Source organism: Danaus plexippus, chromosome 2 (genome assembly GCF_018135715.1).
Source record: "Danaus plexippus chromosome 2, MEX_DaPlex, whole genome shotgun sequence".
NCBI classification, from domain to species: Eukaryota; Metazoa; Arthropoda; class Insecta; order Lepidoptera; family Nymphalidae; genus Danaus; species Danaus plexippus.
The window spans coordinates 8,730,594-8,754,940 of NC_083537.1; the positions used below are offsets into that span (position 1 = coordinate 8,730,594).

Here is a 24,347-nt window from a genome sequence, read left to right on the forward strand (position 1 = left end):
TTAGATAAAATTACATTAATAAATTATTGGATAATGAACGAATTTGTCGGAACTTGTATTTTGATGAACCTGGTTGTGATATCAACGTCCATGATACCTCGACAAAGTCTTTTTTTTGTCGACTGCACCTAATTCTTCCACCTTGCGCTGTTTGGTATTTCTTTATGCTTCTATACCAGAAATTCTTGTGAGAACATCTTCATTCTACCTTCAGCTACGAGTTGTATAGCTTCGTTATTCCAATAGGCAATAAGTATTTTATAAAAGTGGTCTTTGGACGTATCACAATCATAATTAATTGGTCTCTGAGAAGAACAGATAATAATTATTTCTTCCATATTTACATACAAACTGATGTTATATACAGGACTATTTTGTTAAGTTAGTGGAAAAAGTATTCTAGCCCTGTGCTGGTTGAAAAACTGTATTACAGTGAAAACATTTAGAATATAGATGTATATATACGGATAAACTTATTGTTAATAGACTTACAGCCTTTGATATTATCACACTAACAATAAGTAAATCCATTAAAAGCTACGTTTCTTTTGTAAGTGATGTAATTCACACTTCATAAATTTTAGTACGGAATCGCAACATCACGATTCGTTATTTGTGAACAAGTACAAATATGTTTTTCTCATAATCACTATGGAGTGATTTTCAGCCACGGGTTCAATTCCGCTGAGACGGTTAAATATTTTAATTTATCAATCGCAGCCAGTTGCCCGCCGACCGCTGGCTTAGGTGAGATTAAACATGCGTGTTAACATTAACCAATAGCATTCTGATAACTATAAAGTTTTATAACCAAGGAAGCCCAGAGGATTTTTCCGCTTAACAGAAGTCGAACACACTAACGTAAATCCTAAATGTATCAAAATTAAATTCGTTTATAAAATAAGAGTTAAATAGTTAATATTAAATAATAGATAATATCGCTTACGCTTGGTAATTTTATTTAGCAGTAAATCAAATACCAATTTCGATCTAACAGTATAAAAAAAATCAAAAATAAAACAAGAATAACCACTGCTGACATCTAACGACACAGATTGGAAATCAAATATTAACTATTATTATTTACACTATTGTGTTATGATAGATGTCACTAGTATACGTTATTGACAAAACGAGCCGAATCATTAACCAACCGTTCTATGTAAAATATATATATTTAATATAAACCGTTTATAAGATTCACCACCTATGTCCTATAGTGATTATCCAAGCCACACAAAGCAAGGTGATACCTAGAATAGACTTAGCGGATAATCCCCCAAATCCTCTGGAAATAACGTTTAATATAGTCTGATCTGAATCATCGCGATTAAAAAGAATTCCCTCCGATAATATCAATACAAAGAAATCCGAACACGTTCCAAATAACGCCGGCATCACTTGCAGCATGTAAAAAATTAATACACTCGACACGATTCCATTCTATATATAAAAATAATGTTTTATATTTTGGTGTGTGTTTCGTAATAGTGATCTGTTAATTAAGATGAGATTATCTTTATATTAAAGTGTAGTGCATGTTATTTTTGATATTATTACACAGGGTGTTCGATCCCATTGTGGCCGAAAGCACTACGCATGAGCCAGCCAGGCTTATTCACCACTACCAAGTACATATTAATTTTGTTCCGAATTGTTTCTGTATTAACAGACATATCCAAAAGCTTTTGCTTAAATAATAAGTGAGATATTATATATTTATTAACATCATTTTTAAGGACCAAATCAAATTCTAATTTGTTTGATGTCTCTGTTACACGATCCGTCGGCAAACACTCCCTGTACCTGTTGAACATTTATTCAACTTATCCTGTTGATATAATTAAATATAAAAAAAAATACACACCTTTTCCATTTCGCATCACCGGGTTAAGAAATTGCATTCTCTAACTAGAATGACTTCAACAAATTTTTGATAACACTATTAAGTCACAATACAAACGATCACATATTTGCACACAAATATTTAAAAACCATTTTTTTCAAAGTACTCGTATAATCAGTACTGATTTCCAGCGTCGGCTCAGATTCTAATAAAACATATTCAACTATTATTAACTAGTAACTATTGAAAACGTTGAAATCCGTGATAATACTAGCATAGTAAAGAATTAATTCTGTTCAAACACTCGAATATGAGACATAGGACTGAAACAGAAAATCACGAATGGTTAACAAATTAAATGTCATCAACTATAACAAACAGCACCACAATCCATGTGATGCTGTAAGCGTGCCATGAAACATAAACAAGCGTTCTTATTACTTATTAAATGTTTTGCAATGATAAGATTACATACAGCCACAGCCATACAGCCGACGTCGAGGATTAAATATTTGTATATACATATAACACACACGTTTTATACACGAATAAACAAGTCTTAGAGATTGGGCTAGTTAAACACAACCGTTTCGAGTTAAAACAATATTTGACAAAATGTTCATATGTAGCTGCTGCTGTTATTTGAACATTTTGTACATAGCGATCGTACGTTTTGCGAAAGTTTTGCGAAAATACCTCTGTTATATATTCACTTAAAAACTATTGAATGCTATATATGTACTTTTGTGGAACACCAGCCTAATGTGGATTATAAAGAAATATATTCGTACCCATAACGTTATAATACATTCGTACTTACGTACGGTAAATATAATATATATATAGTAAATATGAATGTATTATCACGTTAACTTTACTCGTAAATCCTAACCTGGTTTCCTCAGATTCATTGTCAGTAAACACGGCCACATTAACAGCTCGTTGTTCATTAATCTGAGACTTTTATAACCCACGACATAAGCGTAATTAAAATTAAATATAGCCACTAAAAAGTAGTCTATTTAATATTGTGGCGAATTTTACATTATTGTTATTTGTCCAATTACATTATTTGTCCGATTGAATTTTAAAGTCTTATTTATTGAGTAGCTATTATTATTTCATACGCGTTTATGTAAAAGAGCCTAAATACTATAGACTACCAAATCGCACTAAATTCATTTCTCGCTATATATCACGCTAGTATAGAAAATGTCTGTATCGTAAAAAAAAAAAATATGTTAGAACGTCAGCTACAATAAGTTGTAAAGTCTATTTGTCTACCGGCAAATTCAAATCAATATTATAATTTTATGAGACAAAATATGTCCTCCTGCACATAACAGCTTGGCATTTACATAATACATTGGCCCATACTCTTTTAACTCATTTAGATTTCGTTCAAGATAGTTATCGAGATGTTTATTACTACTGATGTAATGCACGAATCACTTAAATTAATACGAATACCTTTAACACAAGTACAGTTCACTGTTAAAACCGTTTACGTCATAACTTTATGAATTAACGACGCGGTATTCATCCTACTTGATGGTCGCCGAGTGGCCATTAATCTTACTTCTCATTGGTTAAAATCCAAAACTTCACAAATTATCCAATTATGAGCCAATTTAACAAAATTTAATCCCCCCCCCCCTTTGGTAACTTTTCGTTCTTGTTTGAAAATTATTTTATAACGTAAAAAAAAAACAATTGATATCATTATGGCAATTTGAAATGAGAAAGCTGTCTGTTATTACAGTATATTAGCGAGGAGGGTACAATTATTTATTTTGCGTGAAAGTTAATAGGAAATGACTAGCGAACATTCTGGTATGTTCAAGTAATTTAATTTGTGTATTTGATTCACAATGACACATTATCGTGAAATTAAATCGCAAACGTGCGTTACTTCGTCTTAGCCATAAACTTATAACACCGACATTTTCTGCCCGCAGTTCCGTTTGTTTCAATAACTATCGCTGTCATCAAAAAATTTGAGATCCATTTTAAAAGTAACTGGCTATGCAAAATTTACTTAAAATACTCTATGGAAAATTTACATAAACAGATAAAAAATGTAGGACTTACAATCAGACGGAGTTATTTTCTCATTTATAGTATTATTATGATTTATTGCTGGCTCAATCCGTTTCGAGCTCAGGCACATCCTCTTACCTATCAATTTAAATGAATATTACGATCATATGTGAAAAAAAAATATTCTATAATTTTTCCATATCTGGGTTGCAACATCCTTATCAGCGGCGAACGTCTCGTGTCGAGTTACATCTCTTATCAGCTAATCTCGATGTATTTCAGATAAAACTTGCACATATAATCTCATAATATTTTTATCAATTTATTGTATAATTTAACCTAATTGTTTCTTCTTATCGAGAAAACGTAGATTCTAGCAGCTTATATCAATATATAATTGATAAAATACGTAATAATAATGACGTCACGCCATCCATGATAATAGAAATTAGAAATGAGTGTTTATGCAAAAATCGTATACATTGTATACATAATATCAACCCTATATTTTCAAGTAGCCAATGTGGTTGTATTTGAGTTTAACATAGGTTATGGAAGCCTATTGTTTCACTGTTTAGACATCGTACATACAATATGTCTCTGTGTTTCATAAACAAATCCACAACAATACATGAGAATTCAGAGAAATCATTGAACATTTGACATTTACCAAAATATACAGAATAAATATGTGAAAAAAAAAAATTAATAAAAAAAGATAATATTAAAAAAAAACTGTCATTCATAAATTAACAGCAGCTCTAACTATACAGCCCGATGTCTGAATCAAGACCAATTTAAAACAACATTGTATGAATGAATCACTGCAATTCTTTTTATAATGCTTATCAAATTATTAGATACATCTCGTGTTGTGTCATATTTACTTTGAGATATCAGTATTATTTGATAACATTTTTTTGAATTATTCAATATTATTTAATTCATTGTAAATGACAAATTTTCTAGAAGTAGGTTATTTTATCGTCACATCAACATGCAGAATATTATCTTATGTGTTTATTATTCAAATCATTTGCAACAACAATATAAGTCATGTTTCATAAATTAACAGGCATGTGTAAAGGGTATTGTAACTTACATTTTCAGATTGAAATTACTTTGGCATTCACATTTTTAATATAGATTACACAATACCATACAAACTATTGCCATGTGCAATGTAATGGACAAGCACGTTTTGCCAAAGGACGTACTCAATGAAAGGTCAAATTTTAAATTGTTGATTTGAATATTTTCATAGACATGATATTCTTTTCATTAAATTAATTCAACCAAACATATTCATTTAGTTTTTTAATTAATTATACAATCAATTTATTGACAACAGTAATATATAATATTTTTTAGGTATCAGGACAAATGTAATGTATTGTGATAATTCTTAATTATCTTTAAATTATATAACATACTACATATAAATCAAGAAAAAAAAAAAACTAAGAAATATTGAAAGTGTTTGAGAACATACCTGGAGGGCTGTCTGTTAAAATTGTTATTCCGGATGGATCAACATGAGGGGGGAATGCCTCATATAGGTCGGGCTCCTCTTCTAATACCGCAGACAACATCACGGAGGGCATACCGGCTCAAAACACACTGACTAGACACTACACCACACTGCACTACACTGAGTCAGCCTGTCTTCACACCTGGCTCACTAGGCCCATCTCCCAGTCACTAAGTTGTTCCACCGGCCCCAACACCTAGGTCAAATCCTGCTGCACCATTTTCAGATCTGTAAGAGGCAGAGAATAACCAATAGAGTATTAAAGTTGGATCGTTTAGTATCAGTGCGCGATCGCACATGAATTGATCGCCAGACGAGAGTCGATAGTAAAATAATTATCTAATTGGTTATAATTAAAACAATGTCTGTATCAGCTGATTGCCTCCGTTGCCAGAAGGGGCTCGTTATTTTACATCTATTTTAAGACTTTATGGCAGCTGATCGTACGGTCTTCAATGTCAGGTACCGAGAAACGTCCGACTACTGAATTTATGAATTACAAAACCGAATAAGATCGGTTTGAAACTATACTTACCGAAATCTTGGAGATAAATGATGCGGAGCAGGATTCGCGACTCCGTATTTACCGCTTTGGAGTCCCCGCGGCAACTAAGAAGAGTGCCCAGTTCCCGGCGCAACGTAATCACGGATGGGATAATAGTGTCGAGTGGGAGCCAACGCTTTTGCTTTGTCACTTAAACGAACCACACAGTACATCACAGAGTTAAAAGAGTAACTGACCATACGCACGCATACATTGTAAGATTATATCAAACTTTTATATTATAACTTGAGATTTTCAACCTCTAAATGAATAATCTAATTATCGATGTATCCGGTGAAAGTCCTATGTGAATTCAACTAAAAAATAGTTCTCTCTGTTGTAAATTAATAAATTTAATTTATTAACTTAACAATGACTTCTTATTAAGTAAAATCTTAGCGATCAATGGAGTTGCACGTAATATTTCGCGATTTGCATGAAAGCGAATTTTGTAAGAACATTGCTCATCGCCCACCTTCTTCCAATAAAAAGCATAGACTAATCATTGATGTCGTTTAACAGTAAAAGACTAAAGCACAATGTAAAGCTCTCTGAAAAAAATTTAAAGTTTTTTTTTAAAGTTTCTTATCATTTTAATATATATATAATATAAAATATGTACAGAGCAGACAATTAAAAACCTACATAAATTGTTCTAGCGTTATACAGTTAATTCTATTTAAAAATATTTTTATTTTAATAAATAAATTAGACGCTTTAACTTTGTTTTTTATTTTATTATAAAGGAAACAAAAAAGTATATTATGTATATTTTTGCTACATTTGTGCTACAGTATATAACATATTTATAAATAAGTATAAAAAATCTGATAAGAAATAAAGGTAGAAACACAATATAACCAACATTTTTAATGAATACATTAATATGTTTCTAGGAAATTAAATATTATTACAAAACGTCTTAATTTTTAAGTTCCAAACACACCGGTATTGTTAAATTTGGATAAACGTAACGCAGGCATTATGAAATTCAAAGAGATTTTTACATGAAAATTACGTTAATAAGCAATTGCTATTAACTTTAAACTAGAAAACGGGTAACGATTAATATAAACAGTTGTTAACTTTTCATCTTTTGCGAAAATAATTAGTTTATTCTATTAAACAAATTTAATCTAAGATTCAAAAAACCTATTCTGCAAAGCAAGTAAAATGACTGTCTAATATCGATAATTACATTAAATTCAGCTTAAAATATGTTTGTCATACTATATAAATGAAATATATATAGTATGACAATATAGTATTATAGCAACATCATATGTGAGATGTCATTTAGTGCCAAACTCATTGAAATGACGTTTGACATATCAGAGATGAAAATTTAATTTTGGAAGATTCAACGTATTCGTGAAAACAGATACTTGGATGGTGAATAAGTGCATAAATTGAATCTAATCAAAGGGGGTCATGTCTTCTTCAATATCAGAATACTTGAAAGGTATAAATAATAGTTGGACCTATGTATGTTTGATCAAGTGTCGTATTAGTTACCATATGCATTTATTATTGTTTGCAGATACAGTGACTGTGCTCATAAACGCTATTGGAGATAATGATAATACAGTCAACAATGTTATTATTAAATCTCTGGTGAAGATATCAAATGTACATCCAAATGAAGTTATCGAGATATTTTGCGAATTCTACCGCAATACAGTTAAGAGTAATGTTATTCAGTTGGGAAACCTAGTAAAGTACGTTATGATAGATTTAGTCATTGTTTAAGAGGTATCTATTATCCTAAGCCAGTCAAAACATGAATTAGTAAATGTATGTTTACCTATTCTTGAGAATTTTTACAATGTGCCTAAATGTAAAATTTTTCTTCGCCAAGTACTATGTATTGAACTATTAATATATTTATTGTAAAATTCTACCGATGAAATATCCTTATACTAATACTACAGGGTATTGGAACAAACATGTGTGAATCAGCTCAAGAAAATTGATCAAAATGTAGCTAAAGAGCTCATTAATGCGATGCTCCGTGCCATGATGGAGAATCCTCTGTATGAGCCGGTAGTTCAGATGGGGGCATCATCTGTTCTAGTTGCTATCAGCCATGAGTACTTGGATCTGGTGAGTTGGGTGATTTTATTTTTTTGTCCATTATAACATGTGCTTATTGTTCATGAGAGATTGTCATATTCATATATGTCGCAGAGAGAGTGTAATCTTTCCACAATCAATGAAATTATTATAAAATGAAGCTATGGAAAAAAATTATGTGAGCTATATTCTATGCTTAGCATTATTTTTCTTATTAATTTGTCATTTTGGTATTTATCTCGTTAATTATTACACAGTTATATACATGGTGAAGGTCATATATAATTTTCAATTCAAAAATAGTGTTATTTTATTGCCTCATTAAAATTTTTATGCAAATTTCATGGTTGTTTTTGTGATGTTGGTCACATCTCACAAATTTTTTAACCCTCTAATGCATTCAACCGCCTTGAGGCGGACATAAAACCACACTCTTGTAACTTGCTCTGTATGTAAATTTACTTGCCAATCTGCATAACACCGCCTAGAGGTTACTAATAGGTATACGTGAATTTTGTTGGTATGGAGGGGATCATGCCATGAAACGTGGTCGAGCGGATTCAGTCACATGTTTGCGGACAAGTGGTGAGGTTACATGCATAAATTGTTCTGCGTGAATGTCCAATCTTTGTGTAATAATTATACGTTTGTGGAACTTCGGTTGAAGCAGAAAAAATTATTGGTGAGTGACTAGATACCTTTATTATACATTTCTTCATTTGAGTGGAGTCGAATCAAATTTGGTGTCCTTCTTTGGGCCCATTTGAGGACCCCGTCTTTAGGCGGACTTATGCATGTGACTCAAAATAAAAATTTCTTTCGACGAGCTACAATATTTTTGACTTGTGTTGGTATGCGGTAGATAAAGTATATATTTTCAGATATGGCAAACCAAATGCGTAAAGATTTCATAAAATTATCTGAAATGGGTGAAGAGGAGATCTGGCAATTGCTAGATAATATTCCTACTGATGATGAAGGGACAGACGATGACAACGATGACGACGTTGATAGCGATCAAGGCGCCCCAAATCTTGATTTCATGCATACTGAAGATGAATTGGAACCACTCACTGACGAATCTCAGAAAACGGAAATACCTACTAATACAACAGAATCGGGCAGTGCAGTGTCAACAATTTGTCCGATTGTTCCAGAGCAACTTGATCAAAATGAAGAAATAAGATAACGTGATTTTTGATGGTATGCCAGATCTTGGGGCTGCGTCAAATGTTGTAGTTCGCTTGTCAAAACAAATACCAAATTTCGTAAATCACATCCTATACTTCGATAATTTCTACACGTCCCTTGGCCTGCTTACGTATCTCCGAAGTAGAGGAATTTACAGTTTGGGAACTGTGCGAGTAAACAGAGTACCCAACTGTAAATTGTCTAGCGATGCAATTTTGCAACAGAAAAAGTTGATCGTGGTTACTCAGAAGAGTTTGTAGGTACTGCATATGGTATTGATATATCCTCTGTGCTATGGAATGATACGAAAACTGTGCGCCTATTGTCTACCTACGTTGGAGTAAAACCATTTGCGTCTAAAAACATAAACAAACAGATTTCAAAAGTAACACGTTGGGATAGAAAAAAGAAAACCCACTATGACATTGACTGTCCACAAATCATCAAAGAATATAATCGGCATATGGGGGGTGTCGATTTGATGGATGGCTTATTAGGCCGTTATCATATTCGTATGAAAACCCGGAAATGGACCAACCGAATTTTTTATCATATGGTCGACGTGGCAATGGTGAATGCTTATATACTTTATCATCGGTTGCATCCCCATGCAGATAAAATTGAGTTGCCAACGTTCAGAACACAAGTCGCAGAATCACTCTGCGTGTGCGGCACTATTCCAGTAAAACGAAGCGTTGGCCGACCATCCAATACGACACCGCCACCAAAGATACCAACAGCGAAACGAGCCTATCTGCCAACCGATGATATTCGTTATGACCAAATTGGCCACTGGTGCGTTTTTAGGGATCGGTCTGGCAAGAAGCAGTGCAAATACCCTAAATGTAAATCGGAAACTCAAGCATACTGCACTAAATGCAATCTATCTTTGTGCAGTTCAACAACAAAGACATGCTTTTATGATTTTCATAACAAATAGTAATTGTAAAATACAGAAAGTCTCACTCAATGTATAATAAAGGAAAAGTTTTTTAATACTACTCACTGCATGCGTCCGCCTAGAGGCGGATGATTGTTTTTTACCTATAACAGCCGCACCTGATAACAAAATCAGTTTTCTTCTTCATATTTGTTGTTCTAAATATGAATCTAAAATTAGCTGAAATTTTCAATACGATAGAAAATTCATGCATTAGAGGGTTAATAGAAAGGTGTCAATAATATGGATAGGATATGTAAAATTTAATACCTATAAGTTGAGTGCAAAAAATTATAAGCATAGTAGAGTAGCCAAAGATCTGGTATCTTATAAGTGATATAAATAAATTATGTATTCTTACGCAAGATTTGTTAAGTTGTTCAAAAACCAGTTTGTTTTACATGCTAGTGTGCTGTTACTAGTGATTCTGTCAATTGTATCAGCACAAATCAATCCATTACAATATATTTAGCCATATTAGCACTAATTTTAAATATTAATGTCTCAAAGATTACTATGTCAAATCATTTATGTACACGGACGAGAGAGAAATATTAAATTGTACATATATATGTTATTATTTGTGGTTATATTTTCTGGGTGGCAGAAATGTAAATAAAAGATAATCTTCCTCCTTCCAAGGTACTCCGATCTTTAATCGATCAGATATCACCCGCTTCCTTGCCGCATTACACGATCGCGCACACACTCGGCACGCTAGCGGCGGTCAACACGCACGAACTTGTGCCACACGTCAAGGAGATCCTTGGCAAGATGCTGCCGTTACTGCCTCTCGTTAAACAGGATGGATCCAAGCAAGCCTTTGCTTATGGTCAGTGGAATTTGACATTTCTTTCAGATGACGTCAATAATTCCAGGTGTACTGCTTCTTCACTTATATCAATCCTGGTCTTCTTTCGTGTTGTTAGGTACATTGGTCAAAAACAAATTATGTTTATCCTCTTGTCCTGTATTTAAGTATTGCAAATACTTTTTAACCAGCGAAGCTAATTTATTTGTTCCGTTTCTTGATATCCGTGGATCAGTGTAAGGGTCACAGCTGTTTTCAAAAATTATGTTAGATATTTTTGGCTTGTGATTACTCAGTAACCTCTAATGCGTTGAGGTTTTTCAAATGTTATAAAATTTTGATATAATTAATTATTTCAATTGATTCTCCTTAATATTTTTTCTATTTGCGAATTATTTTAGTCTAGATATATTGGAAGATGTAGAATGTACATTTCATTTCAGCGTTCGGCCACTTCGCTGTAGCCGTGTCCGAACAAATAGGCGACAATGTTGCAAACGACAATATAACATCCATAAAGGACAATTTTGTCACGGAATTCACTATAGTCTTCGACGTGTTGTACAATCAATGGCTGCCGTGCCACGAACCCAAAGTATCAGAATCGGTACTCGAGGCCCTCGGCCCCATCACACGGCTCATATCAGAGAGACAGTTCAACGAAACGGTCAACAAGTTCGTCCTGTCACTGCTGTCCTTATATCGCAAACCAGCTATCAACTTCTACTGCATCAGTCAGTGCATATCATACTTATTGTCACCTTCGCCCTTAAATCCAAAACTGACGTTAAATGACAACGTCATAAATTCCATCAATAATGTGTTGTTTAACCTGGTGCTGTTGGAGCCCGATTACGATCAGCCGCACACCGTCAAGAATCACTTTGAAGTACTGCGCTGCTTCGACCACATGACGACGCAGTTCTCAGACCAAACCGTCGAAAGTCTGTTGCATCACTGTAAACATAACCAAGAGAAAGACAGAATGAAAGCCGTCATAATCCTGACCCACCTAACGACGTCCTCGCAGATATTTATCGAACATTTCTCGTCAAAGTTCATAACGATTTTGAAAGTGATGATCGTGATGGAACAGGGCGTGAAGATGAAGAAACTCCTCGTCAAGGCCATAGTGGGCCTCGTGTACAGGAACTGCATAATGTCGCCGGAGGATTTTGTGATGGTGGAGTTTATAATAAAGCACTGCGGATACGAGGGTACACCCACCACAACGAAGGCCGAAGTTCTGGATCTACAAGACACTTGTAAAAGTTCCCTCGTACTCATGTGTAATACTGTCACCAGCGTGCGCTCGCAGCTACGTAATTTGTTATTGAATTCGCTAACTGTCGACGAGTTCACCTCTTCCATGTCGACCGTCAGCCACTGTCTGACTTCCCTCCTTCAGAATAATTCAGACGTAATTCCCGACGAGCAGTCGGACAGAACAGAGAGGTTGAAATTAAACTGTTCACCAGATTTAGTTTTTGTCAGATGTTTGATTCAAATTGCGGACCCTGACCGAACCGAAACTAATAAAAACGTACTCGTCTTCTTGGACGAATTTTCCGGTGACGTTCATAAGAATTTGAAAAATAAGTGGACCATCGAAATACAGCGGCTGTTGAAGTTTGTGGAAAAAAACGAATCCAAAGAACAATGGCACGGGATGCTTTTGGATCTCCTAGTGTCAGCCATAGAAGAAGTTAACAGTAACAAATGGGTGGAAACGATATCGACATTGGTGTCGCAGCAGATTATGGGGAAAAAGCAATCGCCGATGTTTAAAGGAGTCTCACTTCAATATTTAGCGATACTTTCATGTCACTTGTCTAATGCGGCCGTCGTAGAAACTGTTCTAAAGATAATACTGCTCGCTTTGAAATCGATCCCCATGGCCAGTGTGGACTGTGTGAGCAAAGCGGTCGGCATCGCGTCGAGGGTTCACGGAGAATGTGTTCTCAACGAGCTTGACGCTATCTATAAAGAAAATGAAGCGAGACGCGGCAATAAACTCCTGAATTTCCTGTCAACCCGAGCCTCGAAGAACGAGCTCGAATTATCCATAGTTAAATATGCCGTGATAACTTGTTACGGTAAAGTAGCGAACGAGTGCTTGGATGTTCACGTCCTGGCCAGGTTAGGCGAAAATATAACTTCCATACTCTATGAAATATTGAAATCGAATCCGCCCTTCGATTTGTGCAAAGCCAGTGTGACGACTCTTTATGAAATAAGTAAGGCTTTATATCCAGCGGCACATCACAATGTGGCGTTAAGAAATCGTTGGCAGCTATTGAACGCGGTGCTGGAGCAAATATATAACAGTAACCTCGACAAGCGACACGTCGAATTGTACCCGATTGTGGTGAAGGCTTCTAAAGCGTTGACAAAATTGCAGAAGGGCATTTTGCCTGAAGAGAGAAATACCATTTTAAGAGTCTTATTCAGCAGCATCTTCGGTGAACTGTCCTCATATAAACAGAAATATGAACTCGAAAAGAACGGCGATCAGAACGACTTGCTCGCCAAAACATTGAACGATTCCCTCACGCTGTTACATGAACTAATCAAGGAATTGATCATTCAGTCAACATGCCTCAGTACTATCGACGATATTGTCAGTCTATCGATCGAGTGGATCCGCCACGACAACGACGAAATCCGCACCGCAGCTACGCTAATACTGCAAGTGGTTTTCGATGCATACATTAAAAACGTCAAGCTCAACTACGAAACTCCAAGTAAATTCGGACAAATGGGATATCTCTTGGGCATCATCGTACCTGGAGTCGCCGACGCGAATTTCGCTGTCAGATTGACAACGATAGACTGCATCAAGCTCGTCATACAGATACAGGATCTGTACGAAGGGCACACCGTGAATCCCGAGGACGAATGCATAAATGGTCTATCGAAGTTACAGAATAACGTACTAACCAACGACTTGAACATGATAAGTCACTACTGCACCAATCTCTGTGATATGATTTCTCATAAGATACCGCATTTGCATAACATGCAGTTTGTGGAGAGCCTGTTGGACGGCTACGACGACCAGGAGTTCAGGAGCGTCGGCATCAGCTCTGTACTGGACGCCTTCATCGTCCAGAAAGGTCAAGACCTGTTCCAGAACATCGAGAGGATAGTAGAGGTCCTGTTGACCACCATGGACGAAGTCGGCCACGACGCTCGCATCAGACTCATGAGACCCGTGACGTCACTCACGCGTCATCACTCCAATGCCGTGACAGCCGTGCTGTTGGGACAAAAGCTGCCTTTAATACCGTAAGCTCGTTAATATATTTTTAAAAGCCCAATGAAAAGTATGCCTTTTGTAACAGTAACAAGGACCATAATAGCCAAATGATGTCTAAAGGAATGGTATTGTTCCAGTTCCGTCATATCTTGCTGGCGTTATCTGGCCCGCGACGAGAGTCTGTCTTCGGCTATAGTCGATAACTTCTTGCGACTGATGACCTCCATCGAGCTTTACGAGGATCCTTATCACATCACGGAGAATCACGTGGCCGCCTTGCAGCCTTTGACCGTAAGGCCGCTAAGATTTATTGTACAATGCACAATACATTACGGCGCGTCACAACACACATGAATCACAAGCTTCTTTGTTTATATTTATAGAGTTGTATCAGACTGGACTTTATCGTCGCCACATATTTTATACAACATCACTTATATTAGAAAAAAATACTGATTCATGACACATGTTTTCGGTTAAAAATCTTAATCTATATAAATGTTTTTAGCGTAGAATAAAAAGAGATTTCATATTAATTCCCAGCTGATAAGCGCCCTCGGAGAGATGCTGCAGGAGTTAACAATGAGAGGAACGTGTCTCGCCAAGTTCCCGGAGCTGTTCTCAGTACTGTACACGACTCTGGCGTGTTACATAGAAGCCGAACCACCAGCGTACAGTCTGCCGCACAAGAACCAGGACCGCTTCGGATTCATACCCAACAGAGAAGCCATCAAGTTGTCGCCGGCTCGGATCACCATCAACACCTTCAACGTCTTCCTCGAGAGAGCTGACTGTTACAAGGTACACAGCTTCACTGATTTCACGTTATGGGTACGATCATTCGCGAAGGAATAATTGATATGTATTAAAGAATTTAATTCAAAATATAGAGATATTTTTCTGACAGGGATTTATTAATTTTTTATTCAAGACCCCAGTATCAACAAAAAAAAAAATGAAATTATCCAAAATTTAAAATTGTCGTGTATATTTTTTGTTCTGATGTATTCTTCACAATATCCAGGTGAAGGAGGCGTGTTCTCTGTGCCTGAGCGTGGAGCACGGTGACAGCACCGCCACTCTGTTGGAGCTGGCTCCGATTCTGTCCGCGGCGATCAGTGCGTCACCCGCCCTGCCCAAGGTGGTGTCGCGGGTGGCGCTCTACTCGCGGTCACCTCTCCCGCCACAGAGATGTGCTGCACTCGCCTTATTGGCGGATCTCTTGAATTACAGGTGACCTGGACAATGGCTCCGTTAACATTCCCTGTGAGGACGCCTTAAAGTTTAGAGCAATCTTATATGTCCATCGTTAGCTATTATTACGCTAGAATTGTCTACTCACTTAGTGCATTCTATTTAAAGTGAGTAGTTTTCGACAGCATGTTCTAATAGATTCGTTTTAAATCCTAACTAAGTTGATAAATTTATATATACGAGAGCTTGTATTATGTATGCTTGTATTATTGTATATTATGTTAGTTTTCCTAATATATAATCTGTTTTCAGATGTAATGACAACAGCGTGTTGATCGAGACGGTGTTGTCGTCGCTGTCCACCGGCTGGAAGGACGGGGACGGGCGAGTGAGGTCCGCGTGTCTACGGACCGCCGCCAACGTGTGTCGCCTGGCCCGGGAACACAGGGAACACGCCGTGCCCGCCGCACTCACCGCGCTCAGCCAGGGAATAGACGCGCACACCACCATGTTAGTTACCACACGAACAGGGACGAGATTAGGTCTGAGGGGAGTAGGGACACGAGTAGCGACACTTTGTAGTGTACGGCAGAGCACACACTGATAGGCTAGATACCATCCACCTTCAGAAGCTGCCGGTCAGCTCGCATCTCATACGGTACATACATTTCATTATAGAACAATTATATTCAATGAGGGATTCGTTACTACAATTTTTAAAAGACTCGGATAGTATATTCGGATACTACGCTCTTTTAAGGGTAGTTTCATTTAGACCTAAATACTATTTACTACATTTTAAAACTAAAATGTCGCTTGATGGCAAAGTTTTATCACAGGTCGACCGTAGACAACGTCCCGCTAGCTGCCATCCAGGGCCTGAGCCGACTGCTCATGGAGACAGACGACATAGACAAGGAGTTCGAGAGAGAGCTGGTGGCCGTCTCTCAGAAGATACGACCCTTCATGAACACGGACTGCTGCCACCTGAGAGAGAGCTCCATCAGACTGTTCGGGCTGGTGGCGGGCAGGCTGCGGCGCGGCTCGCTGGGCGACCAGGCCGTGAGCTGCATACCCTGCTTCCTGCTACATCTGTGTGACACCAACCCCGCCGTCGTCAGGGTGAAGGACGTTCCAATATAAACTACCTTATGTATAGATTTAGTATTTATCACCAGAACAAGATGAACTCTCTATGTTCCAATATAAATTATCTAATACTTAATATAGTATTTACAATTTTAAAAATTTTGCCTTTTGTCCTTTTGAGGCCGAACCTATACTAAATTCGATACATGACCAAAACAAATTGAGCTCTCTTTAGTGTTTTTCCCTCTTTATTCTTCACCTGTGCTACACAGCACAAAACATTGACGTGTACAGAGTATGATACATGATGATCCCTTCCAGGCCAGTAAGTTTACCCTGCGCCAGGTGTTCAAGACGTTCAACGTGAAGAAATCCAACGACTTCGTCCAAGCGCACCTGCTGGACGAGGGCCGGCTCTATCTGGACGAGTTCCTGTCGGCTCTGCTGCGCCACCTGGCGGACGAGATGCCCGCCGCTATCGTCAAGTGCATCGAGACGGCCGGCAACTACCTACAGGGCGCGAGAGACGAAATAAAACCACACGCACCCCTGTTGATAGGTGAGGTCCGCTGTATGTGAGCGGGCGTCTATACGTGCAGGAAAACACAGTTTATATTACAATAAACTACTCCCGTAAGGTTCAAAACAATTGGCAGAAAAGTATTCACAGTTATTTTGACACGGAGGGTGTTATTAGAAATACCTTAGATTAAAAAAAAATATATAGCAAGAACATTAACACCAAGGAGTATCAAACAGACGTTTTACTAAATAATCAGTTGCAAAGAAAGCAAAAACAAAGAGTAAATATATACATACAATAATAATAATGTTATATCTGTCTTCTATGAAGTCGTTAGAGTTAGACAAACGGACAGCTGCCATCTGGAGACCTGAATGTATAGACAACCGGGGTCTAGTCAGTGTTGTGTGTTTGTGAAGACAAAGATATAGAAAAGAGGCATTGTTTGTCAAATTATTAAACAAAATACGATGTATGCACTCATTAATGTTCATGAACTTATATTTTAATATATATTGTAGGAATATGAGAGGGTAGGAGAGAATCAATGTAGGAATATGAGAGGGTAGGAGAGAATCAATGTAGGAATATGAGAGGGTAGGAGAGAATCAATGTAGGAATATGAGAGGGTAGGAGAGAATCAATGTAGGAATATGAGAGGGTAGGAGAGAATCAATGTAGGAATATGAGAGGGTAGGAGAGACTCAATGTAGGAATATGAGAGGGTAGGAGAGAATCAATGTAGGAATATGAGAGGGTAGGAGAGAATCAATGTAGGAATATGAGAGGGTAGGAGAGAATCAATGTAGGAATATGAGAGGGTAGGAGAGACTCAATGTAGGAATATGAGAGGGTAGGAGAGAATCAATGTAGGAATATGAGAGGGTAGGAGAGAATCAATGTAGGAATATGAGAGGGTAGGAGAGAATCAATGTAGGAATATGAGAGGGTAGGAGAGACTCAATGTAGGAATATGAGAGGGTAGGAGAGAATCAATGTAGGAATATGAGAGGGTAGGAGAGACTCAAACGACATATAAGCAGTTGTCAGAGGACATCAGGGCTCTTTTTCGTTCGTAACGCGCGTTGGTGTGTTAGTTTAGTCGTTAGTAGATTTTAGAAGTGTGTTTAAATCTTTCGATTGTGTTATATTCGGATTTCATTTAACGATTAGTTTAAATCAAGATAGTTGAAAGTTATTCATTTGGAATTGTTTTTATTTTTGTGTAAATTTAATAAATTAGCGGTGGAATTGTATCGAATGTTATTTTTTAAAAAGTCAATTCTTACCTTGTTTTCTAAGAATACATATAAAGCCTGTATGATGACATAAAACAATGAATTGAATTTGTTTTACAACAGTATGTTCGTCCAACGTAAGCCACTTCATTCTATTAATTGCCGCTGTCGGGACCTCTGTATAAACGTGACTTGTATGTGCTTAACATCAGTAGTTGTTGCTGTTGGTCCGAACACTCGCGATCCCGTATAACCGGGTTACTACTGAACATCAATATATAATATACTACTGACCAACAAATATATAGTTGCGTTTAGTATAAATCATTATACAGTACTATTGACAGCGTGCATATATTGTAACGTCTTCTCCAGGTATTCTATATTCCGAGCTGGCTCGCCTCCCGGCCTCTGAGCGCTCGTCCCTGGAGCGTGACGTCACACAGCGTGCCAGGACGCGCCTCCTGGCGCTCCTCACCGACACCGACGCCAGAGTGAGACAGAACGCTGCCGCAGCGCTCGCTAACATGTGTCTAGTGTAAGAGAGAGAGGGGAGAGGGGAGAGGAGAAGGAAGAGATTATCTGACCAATTGTATGTTTTAGAAAGTGTCCTTACTGTTTGTCTGTTCTCCATAAGGAAAGTTATATGTTGTCTTTGATGTAGCGTGAACCTTAACAATGTGATGTAAAGGTTTAACAAATGATACTTAAATATTCAAGAATATATATATATATATATATATATAAATCAGGTGCTAGCTACGGTTATTAAAAATGTATGTTGATTAAATATATATATATATGATATAAAATAAAATAATATTCGTTCTTCTCGTTTCTAGTGCTGTACTGTATGGGAAAATAGCATTAGTTATATGTAAGATGATTCATTGTTACTTATATACTTGTCTGCTGAAGTCTCCCGCCGCCTCCCTGCTATGGTGTGTACCGACATCGCCGGCTCTGCTTGCGAAAAAGCTTTCACAGAAAAATTCTGCAATAGATTATAAACGTGATGTATTTTTATCTGTCGATTATTTATAATCTGTATATTATCGTTCATCTCACTCGGATGCGATCACACATCATTGATTAAAAATATGATGTAATCGCTGCGTTATTTGATATTAACCTGCAACTTGTTATTCGAGGCTTTAAGAGAAAGCTTACGCCTTGCTGACACACCCCGGCCGAGTCGAGGAGTGAGGGGACTGTCGGGGGACTGTCGCTGAACTATGATTACTAACTTAACCAAAAAAATATATTGGCTTTAGAGTTTTAGAAACTTCTATATTATCCATTAATTTATATTATATTTGAATACGTAGTCATTAAAATTTCTATGATTTTAAACATATATCGATTTTATTATGAATTTTTTTTTATCGATTAACTAGTTATGTGGCATATTGATTCGGGGACTTATAATGCAGTAGTCGTCAGTCGTTACGTCCTGTGATGTTAAAATAATTCCAACACACTGTATATATCGGCCGTCTGAATGAGCTTTGTAATGTTGATATATCTTATATAAGAAATACAAGAGTTATCGGAGCGGCTGTGGCTGGTGTTGTTTCAATAAAGTGATATTAAAATTTCAAGTTTTCTTCATTCCCCTCAGCAGCTTCCTCTGAGCTTCCACGGCTGCTGTGACTTTACACGCGGCGCACCTGAAAATTAATATTATATATATATATATATATATATATATATGTATATAATTTATGCGTCCCTTGGTTGTAGGATCTTTGTAATATTCTTATCTTTTCTTTATAATTGTAAATATATATATAATATTATATTACAAAGATCCTACAACCAACGGACGCACTAGTTAACAAACAACTCTTCCCACGTCGAGGTTGCCAACTCGGAAAAAAATTACTGAAAGCATTCTACGCAAACATTCTCAACAGGAGCAAATTGCCAAAAACAAAATCAATAGTACAGTGAAGACATCAGACCGAACTTTTAATTATGTTGAACCATTATTGAGAAACGCTATGTGCATTTCTCAGTACCAAAGAAGTCTTGTGTAAAATACATTTCAATATATGTTTTTAGGCAGTATCCTTCACGAACTCCTTACCTTGGAGTCGGGACGCTTTGTGAGTTTCAAACATTAATTCACATAAATAATCTAAGTGTATTGCAATGAGCATGAAATTAATTCTTGTTACCGCAAGGGTCTCCTGAGATAGAATTCTTTGTTGTGGTCACAGTGAGCCCTCAGCTGTCTTCCGTCCCAGCCAACAGATTCCATGCGCCATTCCGGCGACACGTAAGGAACTTGCAGCTTCTCCAATGTTATCTAGTTATTTATATCGTTAGAAACTACCGCCAAACATTATATATACATAATGTTCTACATATAATAATATTTTACCGGGTTTGCTGGAGCTGGTAGTCCGGGGAAGGGCGCTCTAGTCGCGTTATTTGAAGTGACGCCACCGTAAGCGTTACGTATTGTAGTCTCGTACATGAAGCTGATTAAGAGGTTCCGAATCCTGTGACAAGTAACATGTTTATAATCCTTAAATGTTGCAATGTGTGGGCAGTATCTAAGACAGCTATATTTTTATTTACTCTGGATCAGCTATGTCGTCCAAGCTTATTGCGGGACTCATTATAAGTCTCGGTCGAGTCTTTTGCGCGTTCTCTCGGGCTAGATCCACTAGATTTTCCTTGATAGAGAGGGAGAAAATAAATTAATCCAGTGCCACAAATCAGTATACAACTTTTTTATGCTATGGCTTCATTCGCACTGAAATCGTGGAGTATTTTACCAATCCTGACGTATTTTATTTGTTGGATAAATATAAAAATTATTCAAAATATAACTTCAAAATAAGAATATTTCTGTACAAACAGATCCAATTCCCTATATACATAATGGTCACCATGAACTCACTTGCGTTTGTTGAATGTGTCTTGGGTTGGTCCGGACTATTTCTTTAGGTTTCACGAGCAGTTCGGTCGGGATATGTGGATTCTTCCAGTACGAAAGCGTATGTATGTCTTTTAAAGGAGGAGGTCTCACTCTTAGACATCGAGGTTTCTCCTCATAAACTGTTCTGTATGGATTTATATCTATTTCACCATCTCGAAAATCAATTCGATTTGACGTGCCATAATTGAATAGCATATTTTCTACTGTTCTTAAATCTGTCATTTTTAAGGAAAAAAGAATATAAAAACTTAGTATAAAATAAATTGATTTACAAAATTTGCGTCAATATTTTTATTTCTTTCGCCTGAAAGTAATAAAAAATTGCCGTCGTTCAATATATTTCACTACTGTCATCGAAGAAAGAAGGTTATACTATGAGATATTATTAAAAATTGCTCTTTATGGAGCGACTTTCATAACTAAGCTCTCTTACCTATGTCCGGTAACTTACTCAGTACCAAATTCAGTGCAAGACATATTTATATATCTATGAATATTTTTATTCATCTTTACATAGATTTTACTCGGACCATGTACTTAAATTATTGTGTTTAACCTCTTTAAAACTGCCTAATCTCTCTTTTTCACACTCCAAGGGGTGAGGTCCTAATTATATAATGAATGTTGACCTACTTTCGTCACGGTCCTTGAACACCGAAATAAAAACCGCAACGTGTCGGTCATTATATTAAGTTTATTAAATATGAATATTTCGTATAGTCGAAGCCGACTTTCGTAATTATTCAATTGAATAATAAGTTATGTACACGAACCATAATCACATACTTGATATTGGAATGTAAACAATAACATTTTTAATAACCTGATTGCTTAATTTTTCCTTTTAATAAACATCACACAACCTTTTACCTAATATTTTAATACCTAGACGGTATCTGTTTTGGCTATGACCTATTTATCGTCAGTTATTTATTTGACAAAACATGAAATAAATGTTTTGTTTTTGTCTTTTACTTAAAATGGGTTGAAAAAAATGAAGAAGTCAGATTTATATCTTATCTAAAGATGATTTTGATGCGACCTAGTGCTTTTTTTAACAGGAAGAAAATCATTAAGAAAAATCATTTGATAATTTTACGATTGTAACTTTACAAATATGTCTTCAAAGTATTTTTAATGTCTGTGCTATAATAAATTATAAGATAATTTAAAATAAAAAAACGTAATTCTTAATTGTTATATTAATAATTAATACATTTCTTAAACAAAATAAGCACAAAATTAAAATAAATAAAACTATTCACTTCCTTCTAAAACAAAGACAAAATCTTACAAAATACAAAAATATTAACAAACTAAGTACATACTTTAAACATGAATATGGGACAATTGGATGTGTCTGTAAATAATATAGACAAAACTTAAAATGTCACGCATTTGACCTGACCTACTTACACGAATACTCTATACTAAAATATGTAGGGTTCATAGAGAATGCAGAGGTTTATGAAAATTAAAATGGTGGAATTTTAAAACAGCCAATGAAATAAACTCAAACTTTGTTATGTTTCAAATTCCTTAACATTTTTCTATGCGCGACAACCACGGCAGATTCTTCACACATCTTGCATCTAGAAATATATTTTAATACATTAATTGAAATGTTTTACCTGTCACAACATTCTAAAACACAGTAGGAGTAGGTAGTTGTTTGAAAACTACATTGCAGACATTAAATTTAAGTCTATATTTCCTTCCTCTAAGGTATTCAAATGTGTAAAAAAAAAACATGTCACTTAAATGTGTACTATTAGTATAAAGTTTTAAATACTTAGGCAGCTCCTGTAAGAGCCAGAACCGCTGAGTGGGATCGCAATGACTTCTCAGTTGTTTTTGATCCCAGGTCACAGACTCCATACGCCATTCCGGCGACACGTAAGGAGGTTGATATTTTGGGAAGATAATCTGAGAGAAAGCATGTGTTGATATATTTTACATTTAATTTAGTATAAATACGTAGCAATTTTTATAGTGTGTTTATTACATTCGAAAAAAAGGACTATAGTTGTGTAAAATATAACTGCTGTTGCTACTTTATCATTTCCATGAAATTTTAAACGATTTCTGACATAGACAATAAGTACGTACATACTTTGCATCGGATAAATAACCCATTCACACAATGGTGTATTGTCTAGTTCTCAATTGAGTACTCACAGGGTTAGCTGGCGCAGGTCGACCTGGTAGGGGCGCCTTGATGCCCTCACTCGCACCCGAGCTCACGTGTACCTTCATGTTCTTCATATTATCAGTCATGTACATATCAGATATAATAATGTCCCTCGCGCTCGAGTCCTCGATGTCATCCACACTGACAGCTGGCGTCATCACCAGGCGAGGGCGTGTTTTTTGGACTCCTTCTCGTTCACAGTCTACAGGCTTAGCCTATAGGAAATATATTATAACGACGTCCAGCAAGACGGGTGACATCACTACTTAATGTATGAACACTTACATGAGGTCTTTGAACGTTATTGGGATTGGTGCGCACTACATCTTTGGCCACATGAAAACAACTAAACGGCGGTCGCTGGTCCTTCCACTCGATCAAGGTGTGACAACTCTTGTAGGTAGGTAGCGCTCGCTCGTGATGCGACAGTTTCTCCTTGTGGAGTGTTTTCGGATATTCCCGTATATCATATTTGTGGTAATCGGTCCTGTACGTGGTTTCGTCTTTGAAGAGCATTTTCTTAGCGTTTTGTATTGTCGTATTCATTCTGATATGCAATGTCCGCGATAAACTTCGTTACTTAATGACTGTTGACTGTCAGTTGCCACCAGCATGTTGAATCAGGTTTAATATGAACAAAGAAGTATGTATAGAATTAGTAGTACATAAGATATTAAAGACAGGTAAAGATAAAATAAGGATTAAGGCTGTCATCTAGTATTCTAAGACCAAACGAGTTCGGCATACCTCCTTAAAATTGGGCGAAACATGTTTCGAGTCCTGTTTTAGTAAATGTCCTAAATATTGTTTTATTTTTTATTGTCTTCAGTCAAAAGTCAAAAGTCTTTCAGTATTGTGTTATATATTTTGTAATTTAATTCAAAAATTCACTTTAATGCCGACGATATTGATTTTCTTTCGAATTCT

General features: G+C 36.4%; 4 protein-coding genes across 8 annotated transcripts in view; 1 reads left to right on the forward strand and 3 right to left on the reverse strand.

Annotated features, from left to right (window-relative positions):
* LOC116779790 (GTPase-activating protein skywalker) overlaps nt 1-6,447 on the reverse strand; it is a 47,114-nt gene extending 40,667 nt beyond the window's left edge. For 2 of the 5 annotated variants that reach the window (XM_061523291.1, XM_032674231.2), the window contains exons 1-2: nt 5,953-6,447; nt 5,379-5,645 (exon numbers count right to left, since the gene is read on the reverse strand). In XM_061523291.1, coding sequence (XP_061379275.1) covers nt 5,379-5,490 — 112 coding nt within the window. In that variant the 5' untranslated portion in view covers nt 5,491-5,645; nt 5,953-6,447. The remainder of the gene's footprint in view (nt 1-5,378; nt 5,646-5,952) is intronic. The other 3 variants (XM_032674238.2, XM_061523284.1, XM_032674236.2) reach the window with 2 other exon arrangements.
* An 812-nt stretch (nt 6,448-7,259) lies between these two features.
* Nucleotides 7,260-19,880, forward strand: LOC116779439 (maestro heat-like repeat-containing protein family member 1). The gene is made up of 12 exons (XM_032673714.2): nt 7,260-7,423; nt 7,502-7,679; nt 7,893-8,064; nt 10,808-10,997; nt 11,420-14,264; nt 14,373-14,526; nt 14,779-15,036; nt 15,260-15,468; nt 15,742-15,939; nt 16,269-16,551; nt 16,840-17,077; nt 18,655-19,880. The coding sequence occupies exons 1-12, from the start codon at nt 7,393-7,395 to the stop codon at nt 18,819-18,821; spliced, it is 4,923 nt and encodes a 1,640-aa protein (XP_032529605.2). The 5' UTR covers nt 7,260-7,392; the 3' UTR covers nt 18,822-19,880.
* On the reverse strand, nt 19,677-21,724 carry LOC116779698 (uncharacterized). The gene is made up of 5 exons (XM_061521365.1): nt 21,191-21,724; nt 20,866-20,963; nt 20,666-20,786; nt 20,460-20,590; nt 19,677-19,949 (listed from the first exon to the last, which is right to left on the reverse strand). Exons 1-5 carry the CDS (start codon nt 21,449-21,451, stop codon nt 19,877-19,879), a joined length of 684 nt encoding a protein of 227 aa, XP_061377349.1. The 5' UTR covers nt 21,452-21,724; the 3' UTR covers nt 19,677-19,876.
* Nucleotides 21,725-22,413: 689 nt separating this feature from the next.
* Nucleotides 22,414-24,097, reverse strand: LOC116779692 (uncharacterized). The gene is made up of 4 exons (XM_032674092.2): nt 23,706-24,097; nt 23,408-23,635; nt 23,022-23,155; nt 22,414-22,821 (listed from the first exon to the last, which is right to left on the reverse strand). Exons 1-4 carry the CDS (start codon nt 23,964-23,966, stop codon nt 22,743-22,745), a joined length of 702 nt encoding a protein of 233 aa, XP_032529983.2. The 5' UTR covers nt 23,967-24,097; the 3' UTR covers nt 22,414-22,742.
* Nucleotides 24,098-24,347: the final 250 nt, after the last annotated feature.

Bases quoted from the DNA above. Each gene is read 5' to 3' on its own strand.
- LOC116779698 (XM_061521365.1), bottom strand. From the start codon at position 21,451: ATGACAGATTTAAGAACAGTAGAAAATATGCTATTCAATTATGGCACG. The intron at 20,591-20,665 runs GTAAAATATTAT...ATAAATAACTAG, and splicing joins TACCAGCTCCAGCAAACCCG to ATAACATTGGAGAAGCTGCA. The intron at 19,950-20,459 runs GTAACAAGAATT...ATTAATTTTCAG, and splicing joins TATCTCAGGAGACCCTTGCG to GTGCGCCGCGTGTAAAGTCA.
- LOC116779692 (XM_032674092.2), bottom strand. From the start codon at position 23,966: ATGAATACGACAATACAAAACGCTAAGAAAATGCTCTTCAAAGACGAA. The intron at 23,636-23,705 runs GTAAGTGTTCAT...TATTTCCTATAG, and splicing joins ATAACGTTCAAAGACCTCAT to GCTAAGCCTGTAGACTGTGA. The intron at 23,156-23,407 runs GTGAGTACTCAA...GCTTTCTCTCAG, and splicing joins GACCTGCGCCAGCTAACCCT to ATTATCTTCCCAAAATATCA.
- LOC116779439 (XM_032673714.2), top strand. From the start codon at position 7,393: ATGTCTTCTTCAATATCAGAATACTTGAAAG. The intron at 8,065-10,807 runs GTGAGTTGGGTG...CCTCCTTCCAAG, and splicing joins GCCATGAGTACTTGGATCTG to GTACTCCGATCTTTAATCGA. The intron at 10,998-11,419 runs GTCAGTGGAATT...ATTTCATTTCAG, and splicing joins CAAGCAAGCCTTTGCTTATG to CGTTCGGCCACTTCGCTGTA.